Source organism: Oryza glaberrima, chromosome 9 (genome assembly GCF_000147395.1).
Source record: "Oryza glaberrima chromosome 9, OglaRS2, whole genome shotgun sequence".
NCBI lineage: Eukaryota > Viridiplantae > Streptophyta > Magnoliopsida > Poales > Poaceae > Oryza > Oryza glaberrima.
Window position 1 is genome coordinate 7,862,420 of NC_068334.1, and position 11,224 is coordinate 7,873,643.

Consider the following 11,224-nt stretch of genomic DNA (forward strand, 5'->3'; position numbering starts at 1 on the left):
GGTTGTCAGAAAGAGCAACGGCAAATTACGGACTCATGTTGAAACTTTATATCTTGTCTGCCATCGCAGAAGGGCGCTATAGTATGATAAAAAGACCGAAGGGGAAGGGAGAGGCAAAATAGACATTTCACATCACTAATTCATGCTGTCTGCGGGGAGAAATGCAAAAAAAAAAAAAGAAAAGAAAAAGGCTTTATTTATATTCAATAATAAATTTATAACAAGAAATACAAATTAGGCTGATTTCACAAAAATTGGCAAAATAGCTAAATTTTGCTGATGCAAAGCGAGTCCAAGACTAGCCTTCACATTCCGCCACCAAAATCCGGCCGCCAAAACCCTCGCCTCCTTCCCCCCACGCCGCGCTCCGACCTCTCGCCGCCGGCGAGCCCCCGCGTGATCTCCATCCTCCAACGCAGCGCCGCCGCCCGCCCGCGCTCCCGACCACCGCGGCCCTAACGCGCTGCACCGGGGGAGCTTCCCGTCTCCGCGGCGCTGCTTCGCGTACGCCTCCTCCTCCTCCTCCCGCCGCCGCAATTCCGACCTCCTGATGTGCTCCGAGAAAGGCATCGGGGAGGAGCCGGCTGTTGCCCTCGCCGTCAATCTCTGATTTCCACCCAAGGTTGGGAGCTGGGGCGAGTAGAAATAGTTTCTTTTCTTCGTGTTGCAGTGTTATTGAAGATCTAGCTTTTTTTTTTCCTTTCCTTTCTCTCTTTAGGAGGAGGGATCGAAGCAGGAGGCCTGAGCCCAAGAATCCAGCTGGATTAGGTTACCATTTTCATCAATCTGAGTGTATGCTTGCAGACTATGCATTATTGATTTCTTCTTATGATAATGCAGTAATGTGGTTGTGCTTATTGCTGCCATTTTATAGAAATTTGTCCCAGTAGTCAAAATAATGGGTTGCATTGTGCAATTAACCACTCTATATGCCAGTTATCTTCCCAACTTGGCAGATGACATCCATGTACCGTATTTGTCTTTCCTAATCTTGAGCTTCTTCTCATTTTTGTCGATGTAAATGGCATTTCTGTTTGTGGAAAAGATTAGTTTATCTGCCTGTCATAGAGTGGCTAATGCAGCTTTTATTTTCTCGCTTTTTTGGACTGGACAATGGATGTTACAGTTTTATGGCAATTATTTTTCTTTTAGATGACACTGTGGCCTGTAGGACAGACTATTAGGGAACTCTTACAATTAGGTTCTATGAAAGTTTGGATGTTGGCTGCTTGTTATTTTTGGACGTAAACTATTAAATAGACCACATTCAGTTTAGTGATGGCATTATGCACCTCCTTCCTTATTGAACAGGCACTTTCTTTTCATATCACATCTTATTTGTTTAGTTTGTGGAGATGGACTGCTCCTTTCAAAGATAGCTTGTGTTTTCTCTTATCCCATGCTCTGCCATGTTTGTAGAACTGATGCTTCCATTCAGTTTCTTACCCTTATACCGTCATAATATCAAAATGATTTAGGAGATAACATGTCCTTTGTGAAACTTGGAACATTTAGTTTCCATTAATGATTTTGACATTCAATTTGCACAGGTGAATTAGATCTGTCATAGTAAACACTAGCTTTACTTGTGGAATTTATGCAAAGACTTGTTGCAAATGATGTACCCTTTTTTCTTCAGAACCTTTATTATGTAAAAAACAGTTGAATACCACTATCAAGACTCCGATAGGTCTACATTGTTTGAGAATGGCATTTCCAGTCCGGTGCAAGACTCCAATAGGTCTTGCATTAAGCTCTGTATTTCTATTGGCCTCTGATTCCTTTTAGGACACTGTAACAGTTGGCTTCTCAAACATAGAAACAGCATATTCTGTTTCATATATTGTGCATCTTGGTCTACTTAAAGGTCTTGTTGATCTTTCTCTAGATGTCTTATCCGGAGTGACTTAAGACACACACATTTGGTCGAACTGTATCATGTTCATTTCTCACCACTGGAATTAGAGTAAATCCTTTTGCACTTTGATTGTTCAAGGTTGCGTGTTTTACTAGACAACTTGAGCTTGGTAATGTTCCAAAAAAATATGCTGAAGTTGACAGGAGTTGGCACTTGGCAGACGGTAGGGGGCACATCAAAGGTTTTGATTGTGGGTTGGTAATTTCTTGCCTATTTGGTCGGCACTTTGTTGCTTGGTTCACTTAATTCTTGTTGTGAGCAGTACTTTGGTTACTCTGTGTTCCATGTGGAAATGGGAATTGATTCATTAGAGAATCCGGCCTTTGGGCTCTACTAAAAGGGCCCTAACTCAATATACTTCAGAGCAAAAGAGTTAAAAATTTGAGTTCATAATTTGTTTTGTAGTGTGATGAATTTAATAGAGTTATTTCATTAGGTGATAAAAAATTCTTATTGTTTGTAATAAATCAGATTAAGTACATAATTTCAAATCTTTTATTCTATTATGCTTTTTTGCAGGAGTGTTACACCGGCCTTGACACAATTAATTGCAATACTACTGTTTCTGCTGACCTGCTTTGGTCTAGTGGGAGATCAAGTGTTAATGTTTCCGATTTGTGGTATCTCCAGGACAGTGACTGAAAGTACACAAAGAGCTGAACAAAAGAGCTATTGGGTATATTTCCCTTAACAGTTTGTTGGGAACATTTGCCAAATAGGTGGTTCAGAATTGCCTCCAAACCCATGTGTTTCACACACATCTGATCACACCCAATATACACATTCCGTACAATCTTCTCTCGTTTGCAATGGGTCCTCGCCCACCTGGTGGTTCTTCAGATAAAAAAAGTTGTCAAAATGTCACACCAGATAAAGACAGCTCCATGAATTTCTGCCACCAACAATATCCGCAGCACCTATTTTCACAACCACCATATGCAATGAATTTCCCATTCCCACCATTTCCTCACTATCCTCCATACACACAAAATTTGCAATATGCTGTTCCACCACAATATGCTCCATACACATTACCACCTCCTGCTGGAGCTATGCCATCACCATTTTTACCTGCTCCAGTTATTCCATCCAAGGCACTGTCTGACCAAGGCACCCCGCGTTCAGTAACTGGTCCAGGAGAACAAGGCACTGACAATGCTGAACCTGAGAAGGCTACTAAGCGACTATATTGGACAGAAAAGGAGGACATAAGATTGGTAAGCATGCCTTGGCCTTTTTTCTATTTGTAATTTTTGGACCTTGCAAATGGCGCACTAACATCTTTCTGCTGGAACAACAGATAAGCGCCTGGTTGATTTATTACAAGACTGACAGGTACTGGGAAAAGGTTGTAGCAGAATACAACAGTACAATCCCTGCAACTCGAAGAAGGGAACTTCAACATGTGAAGGGCCACTGGCACAAGATATTCAGAAAGGTGGCACACTTCCATGATTGTTGGTGCCGGGTTAAGGCAAAATATCCTAGTGGCCACTCTGAGGGCATGCAACTGATGGACAAAACTTGGCTGATGTATAATGAGGAAGCACGTGTGATGTATCTCGAAGAAGCAGAGCATAATTTCGCCTTCGACCATTGCTGGAAAGCAGTTTGGAACCAACCCAAGTGGAAAGCATACATGTCTTGTTTATTTACGAAAAGAACACTGCAGTCTGATTCTTGGGAGTACATGTCATCTTCTGAAGACTCTGAAGAAATGCCTGGAAAAGAAATTGGTGAAGAAGTTTGCATGACATCTAAGGAAGCTAAAGTTAAGAGGTCAACTTCGTCTTCAGAGATGCAAGAAGACATGCTTATCAAGAACCCTGAGGAGCTGACAGAAGTAGAGCCTTCTATCTCCAATGAAAAGCTTCTGTTGGCCAGTTTGAAACAACAAGATGCTTGCACCAAGGACACAGGAATTTCCAAGAAGCAATCAGAATTATTGACAGCTGATACTTCCTGGCCCACTGGATTTCGTCTTGTTGACACTTCAGAATTAAATGAACATCAACAGGGGTTGGCAGTAAGGGATGATATGCTTGAAAAAGAATCACGTCCACAAGGTTTCGATGCACAAGACAACGAGAGGGCGACAAGGGAAAACATTCCTAGAAAAGAAACACAGCCACGAATTTGCAAGGCACCAAAGTTCAGTCGGAAACGTAAAGGCAAGGCATCGTCTTCCTCATGCGAGGTGCAAGAAGACATCAAACATGCGATGCATCTTCAGACCATGCTTAACAATGATCGTGTGAAGATGTCAGAGGTACAACTCCGCCTCTCGAAAGAGCAGCTTGAATTGGCCAGAATAAAGCAGGAAGAAGCAAGGGAGAAGAAGGAAACTACACTTTACAAGAAGTACACGGAGCTGTTGCTGGCAGACACTTCAAGGTTCGATGAGTTTCAGAAGGCAGAGTATGAGAAAGCACTGAGGCATATAGGAGGAATGCTATTCAGCAAGGATGGCAATTAGTGCCCTTGCTCAATTTGTCTTAAAGCGTTACTGTGCAAATGTCATCTCAAGCACTAGCTAGTCATAGATCCTTCTATTCTACCTGTTGAATGAAGGGACTAGTCATAGATCACTTGCAAGTTTAGCCTAGACTTACTGACATCCAGTTTGTGGAACTTGACTAATTGAATCCTGTAAGTGATGGATCAATATGTAGTCAGCTTTAGTTGGCTCGTCTAAGTTCTTAGGAATGTTCATTCAGCTGGCAGAAATGTCCATTTTGCTAACCTGATCTACACTAGCAAGAATGCTTGAACGGTGATGTCTATGCAACATCGACGGCAAGAATGCTTGAACAGCTATAGTGTAGATAAGGCAACCTCTTTGTTGGTTGTCGTGAGAACATTCTGGGGTGTCAGCTGTGATCTCACATTGCATCCCATGCCAAAAACAAAATGTTCCTATTCGGACAAGAGAAAACTAATTATGTTGCATCCCATCTTACTTAGGCTTGTACAAAAGCTTCCTGCATGAACCTCTTTTCTGAAAATAATTTTTCCATGGCGTCTTGATCATCTTATGTAGGTCTATCATAGTATTTCGGGGTATATGTATGACACATATTGGTCCACATCTTGGTGCCTATGGTACTTGGATGAGTTCTGCAGTAAATAAATTGGTTCCAATGAACAAAGCTGGTACCACAAAATAGGTAGATGGTTGGACACTTTAATGTGTCAAATCTGACTAACATTTTATATATATCCATCCCATGCTTTGATCGACGTATTCACACTATAGTTTGAGAAAAGGCATCGAATCAGGAGATTTTGGTCGTGGTCTCGAAATTTTTGCTGTGGAACTTAGGCACTGCTCAGAGATTCTGAGAAGAATTTGCCTTCCTACAGATTGCCAGACTTGAGGAACATTTCTTGTATAATACGTGATGTCCTGGTATCTCCCAAGTCAAAAACTACATGTTTAAGTGTTGCAGAGATATTATTTCTTGCAGTATAATCTGTTGTATTCAGATTGTCCTGTAATGCAAAACTGGTTATGACAACTGCTATAAAATTACACATTGCTTCTTGAATCCAAAAAAAAAAAAAAAACTGGGGACTAGGCTAGAGAGGGCAAGAAGGCAAATTGGAGATGGAAAAGAGGATAGAATTATACAAATGTAAGTATGAAACGGGTCAATTTTTTTTTATATATACAGAGATCAATTTTGGGATCGATATTGGTTTGTAACCAAGTAGAGGAAAGCAATTTTACATAACCGGTTGAGTCAAAATAGGTCACACATTGACGTGGAACAGATACATTGACGGAAATGCTATATGTTAGAACGGAGGGAAAATGCTATTAAAGTAACCACGAGCTGTTAGTCATAGAACGGAAATGTTGTTTTTTTGTTGCTATTTTTTTAGGAGAAGGATATTTTTTAGTTCGTCTCTACATCCAACCGGATGTATACAGCCTTTATATATTAAGAACTTAGCCACTCAAACAAACTAATCTGAAATTTGTTTTTATGGAGATTTGAACTTTAAATCTTGATGTACTACTCATGTACTTTTGTTGCTGTAGAACTTACTAGCCATTTGTAAGGTTTCACATTAGCACCTTTGGCTGTTAGTGTAATCATCCCTTGTATGATTTAACCTAGACTTGTTATTAGTGTAATCAATATTTTTATCCCTAAGTCTCAATTTGAGTTGCCCAGGAATGACTATTCTGTTGGCCTTGCTCTCTTAGAAGATCTGATAATTTTTCTAAGAAAATGCAACAAGAACAACGGAACAGAATTTCGTAAACAGTGATTCCTATGCAACGTTTCTAAGGTCGTGAACCCTTTCCCTCCAGCATATGAAACGGAATAACAGTTTAGCGCACAATTAATTAAGTATTAGCTAAAAAAATCTTAAAACATGGATTAATATATATATCTTATTTCGAAACAAACTTTTCTATAGAAAATTAAGTATTAAGTTGATAAGAAAGAGTAAAGAACACGCAAGCAGTCGAGTGGAGTCCCAAAGCAAAGTTTTTGAGTAGTATATCTGTATATATAGAATGTTAACGGCGGCAATTTTGGGGTGGTAATCGTTGTTTGGTTGCTAAAGATGCTGTAGACGACAGATCAAGCATTTGAGTCTGTCTTTTAATTACAGGAAGCCTGTTATATATCCTCCTCGATTTGAGTTGGCACACAATACAATATTACACTGGTGGAGAAATCATCTTTCGTCGGTCGGCCGATTTCCACAATAGTCCCGGATGCAATAAAAACCGGGGATAAAGATGATCTTTAGTCCCGGTTCAAAAGGGTAACGGGCATATTTGATCTTTAGTCCCGGTTGGTAACACCAACCGGGACTAAAGATGATCTTTAGTCCTGGTTCGAATGCTGTCAGGGCATGTCAGGCCCCCCGGGATCTTTAGTCCCGGTTGGTAAAGATCATAACTTTAGTCCCGGTTGGTATTACCAACCGGGGCTAAAGATCCTGGTGATCTTTAGCCCCGGTTGGTGCTACCAACCGGGACTAAAGTCCCACCCCTATATATATATATATGTCTTCTTCCTCCTCCAGCTGCCAGAGCAAGCTTCAAAATTTCTTCAAAAAAGAGGGGAGGTCATGCCAAAATTTTTATTGAATTTATTTTGGTGATTACATACAAATCGGAGGTGCCTAAAAGGTTTGCAACTTCATCCTCCAATGTTTTTTTTTGTCATACTACATTTGCACCTATGTTTTGCACACTTTTTTTTGTCTCCAAAATTTAGTTGTAAGTTGATGAGAGAGAAAATGTGTGTGGGAAAGAAAGAATATATAGAAATTTAGTTCATTTGCTAAACAAGGTTTTATAAAATAGTTGAGAAGGAAAACTCTAGTGAAAGTTAATCTTAAATAATAGAAAACAAACTAAAATAAAAATTAAAAGAAGTAAAACACATTAAAATTAGTTTAAAACTTTACAAATAGTTTTTAAGAATTATTTGGTGTAATATTTTATGATTTTTGTATGAATAAAGATTTATAATTATTGTATGACTGTCATTATTGTAAAAATAATTATTTGTGTACGGTTTTTTTTTAACTCATGTAGATGGATCGGCAATGGATGTACGCTGACCGGCGGTCCAAAGAGTTTATTGACGGCGTGCACTATTTTTTGAGAGTGGCCGAAGCTAACAGGCAAAAGGGTTTTATTTGTTGTCCATGCAATAAGTGTAAGAATCAGAAGGAGTATTCTGCATCCAGGACTATTCATTTCCACTTGTTTGAGTCGGGGTTCATGCCAAGCTATAATTGTTGGACATCCCACGGAGAGCAAGGTGTTGAAATGGAAGAAGATGAAGTAGAAGACGACAATATTTCGGACTTTGCTCAGTATGTTGGATTTGAAGAAAATCAAACGGGCGAGGAGGAAATAGCTGCTGATGGTAACGACGTTGCGGATGATCTTGGTCAGATGTTGCAGGACGCCAGGGAGGACTGCGAAAGTGAAAAGGAGGCCCATAAATTGGACAAGATGTTGGAGGACCACAGAACTTCGTTGTACCCAGGTTGCGAGCAGGGGCACAAAAAGTTGGATACCACTCTGGAGTTCTTGCAATGGAAGGTAAAAAATGGGGTTAGTGACAAGGCATTTGGCGATTTATTGAAACTCGTCAAGAACATTCTTCCGGGGGGAAACAAATTGCCCGAGACAACGTACAAGGCTAAGAAGATAGTCTGCCCGTTAGGACTAGAAGTTCATAAGATTCACGCATGTCCGAACGATTGTATTCTATATTGCAGTGAAGAGTATGAGAACCTAGAAGCCTGCCCTGTTTGCAAAGCACTACGATACAAGATTAGACGAGACGATCCAGGATAAGTTGACGGGCAGCTAACAAAGAAGAGAATTCCTGCTAAGGTAATGTGGTATTTCCCTATAATACCACGGCTAAGGCGTTTGTTCAGGAACATGGGGAATGCTAGAATGTTGCGATGGCACGCTGAAAAGCGTAAACAGGACGGGATGCTGAGACACCCCGCCGAAGGTTCGTAGTGGCGAAACATCGACAGAAAATTTAAAGAATTTGGAAAGGACGCACGAAACATACGGTTTGGTTTGAGTACGGATGGCATGAATCCTTTTGGAGAGATGAGCAGCGGCCATAGCACTTGGCCCGTTACGATATGTATCTACAACCTCCCCCCTGGCTATGCATGAAGAGGAAGTACATAATGATGCCGATTATTATTCAAGGCCCCAAGCAACCTGGTAACGACATCGATGTGTACCTAAGACCACTGGTCGAAGATCTTAAATAGTTGTGGAAGAAGGAAGGTGTCCCCGTGTGGGACGAGGACAAACAGGAGGAGTTTAACCTACGAGCGCTGCTGTTCGTAACCATCAACGATTGGCCTGCACTTAGCAACCTATCCGGACAGTCCAACAAGGGGTGCAAGGCTTGCACTCACTGTATGGATGAAACAGAAAGTACGTATCTTAAGCACTGTAGGAAGGTTGTATACATGGGTCATCGTCGATTCCTTGCAGCAAACCACCCGGTACGGAAGAAAGGCAAGCACTTCGAATATAAGGCCGACCACCGTACGAAGCCTAAACATCGCAGCGGGAAACAGTGTTTGCTATGGTTAAAGATCTTAAAGTAGTGTTCGGAAAGGGGCCTGGAAGCCAGCCTATAGAGAGCGAAGATGGTCACGCGGCGATGTGGAAAAAGAACTCTATATTTTGGGAGTTACCACATTGGGAATTCTTGGACGTACGCCACGCAATCGACGTGATGCACCTCACTAAGAACCTTTGCGTAAACCTTCTTGGCTTCCTAGGTGTATACGGAAAGTCGAAAGATACACTGAAAGCACGTAATGATCTGAAGCATATGGAACAACGCGGCGACCTTCACCCGGAACCAAAGGAGAAAGGAAGCCATTACTTGAGTCCAGCCAGCTACACTCTTAGCAAGGCAGAGAAGGAAAGTATGTTTGAATGCTTGGAGAGCATAAAGGTACCGTCTGGATACTCCACGAATATCAAGCGAATAATAAGCACGAAGGAGAAGAAGTTCACAAACCTAAAATCTCATGACTGTCACGTGTTGATGACACAACTGCTACCAGTTGTAATAAGGGGTATCCTTCCAGACAATGTCCGGGCAACAATAACAAAGCTATGTGCATTCATGAACGCAATTTCGCAGAAGGTCATCGATCCGAATAGATTAGAAGCCCTTCAGAATGAAGTGGTGCAATGTCTCGTCAGTTTTGAGTTGATATTTCCACCTTCATTTTTCAATATAATGACGCATCTGCTTTGTCACCTTGTGAAAGAGATCCGTATTCTCGGGCTTGTGTACCTACACAACATGTTTCCTTTTGAGAGGTACATGGGCGTTCTGAAGAAGTATGTTCGTAACCGTGCTCGTCCAGAGGCAAGCATCGCCAAGGGTTATGGAATAGAGGAGGTCATCGAATTTTGCGTAGAATTTATCGAAGACCTTCGTCCAATCGGGGTACCTGAATCACGCCATGAAGGGAGACTACGGGGAAAGGGAACTCTCGGAAGGAAAGTAATAATGACGGTAGACAACAACTTATTCCGTAAAGCCCATTTCACTGTTCTGCAACACTCTTCATTGGTAGCTCCTTACATCGAGGAGCACTTGGCTCTAGTTCGCGCCAGGAACATCGGTAAGTCCGATGCATGGATTACACGGCATCACATTGATACTTTCCCCACGTGGCTACGACAACATCTCATGGGTAACGAGTCGATCAACCAACAACTTGCCTTCCTAGCGAGGGGACCGTCTGGGTCGATCGTGACATTCCAGGGATATGAGATCAATGGGTGCACATTCTACACGAGAGCCCAAGACATGAAGAGCACGAACCAAAACAGCGCTGTTCGTGTCGATGCCATGGGACACGATGGAACAACTGCCACGTATTACGGTGCCATCGAGGATATATGGGAACTTGACTATGGTCCTCTCAAGGTTCCTCTGTTCCGGTGCCAATGGGTTAGGTTGACTGGTGGAGGCGTAATGATTGATGACAGTGGTATGACAACTGTTGACCTTAACAAGGTTGGATACTCAGACGAACCTTTTGTCCTTGCCAATCATGTAACGCAAGTCTTTTTCGTGAAGGACATGTCTAGCAAAGGAAAGAAGGGCAGAGGGCCTGACGAGCCTAAGCGTCAAGTGGTTCTCCCAGGCAAAAGAAAAATCGTCGAAGTTGAGGACAAGACTGATGAGGATTACGATCAGTTGGATGGGCAACCCCCTTTCACGGTGACGATTGACCCTAGCATCCTCCTATCAAATAAAGACACCCCTTACTCATGCAGCGATCACAAGGAGGGAACAATAGTGAGGAGAAAGTACGTGCGGTCAACCGTCACCGCCGATGTAATGCCGTAATTATTGTGTATACGATGTAAACTATTTTGGATGTATTGATTATCCATATAAATCAATTGATGTATGGCATAATTTACTATCATTCATATGCTATATTTAATTGAATATCATTCATATGCTAATTATAATTGACTAGAGGATTTTTAAAAGTATTAAATCATTCATGTGGCATTTACAGATGTTAATTAGAGTTTTTCATAATTTAATTTACTATCTTTCATATGCTACTTATATATGACTATTCGAATTTTTAAAAGGTTTAAATCATGCATGTGGCATTTACATATGTTAATTAGAGTTTTTAACATTTAATTTAATATAATTCCTACGCTAAGTATATATGATGATTACAATTTTTATTAATTTTAAATCATGCAGTATGTACATACATATCTTAATTAGAGTTTTT

At 41.2% G+C, this 11,224-nt stretch overlaps 1 protein-coding gene and 1 pseudogene across 2 annotated transcripts; both read left to right on the forward strand.

Annotated features, from left to right (window-relative positions):
• The first annotated feature begins 238 nt into the window (after positions 1 to 238).
• Positions 239 to 5,002, forward strand: LOC127785302 (uncharacterized). Of its 2 annotated transcripts, none has more exons than XM_052312739.1 (4): positions 239 to 622; positions 719 to 792; positions 2,438 to 3,135; positions 3,219 to 5,002. In XM_052312739.1, the coding sequence occupies exons 3-4, from the start codon at positions 2,728 to 2,730 to the stop codon at positions 4,392 to 4,394; spliced, it is 1,584 nt and encodes a 527-aa protein (XP_052168699.1). In that variant the 5' UTR covers positions 239 to 622; positions 719 to 792; positions 2,438 to 2,727; the 3' UTR covers positions 4,395 to 5,002. The 2 variants fall into 2 exon arrangements, with proteins under 2 accessions (XP_052168699.1, XP_052168700.1); XM_052312740.1 differs by having other exon boundaries at positions 719 to 768.
• A 2,497-nt stretch (positions 5,003 to 7,499) lies between these two features.
• LOC127783865 (uncharacterized) lies at positions 7,500 to 10,794 on the forward strand (annotated as a pseudogene).
• Positions 10,795 to 11,224: the final 430 nt, after the last annotated feature.

What these genes read in the sequence shown, in the direction of transcription:
- LOC127785302 (XM_052312739.1), top strand. Translation starts at nt 2,728, where the DNA reads ATGGGTCCTCGCCCACCTGGTGGTTCTTCAGATAAAAAAAGTTGTCAA. An exon ending in AAAAGGAGGACATAAGATTG is followed by an intron (nt 3,136 to 3,218) that starts GTAAGCATGCCT and finishes CTGGAACAACAG; the next exon opens with ATAAGCGCCTGGTTGATTTA.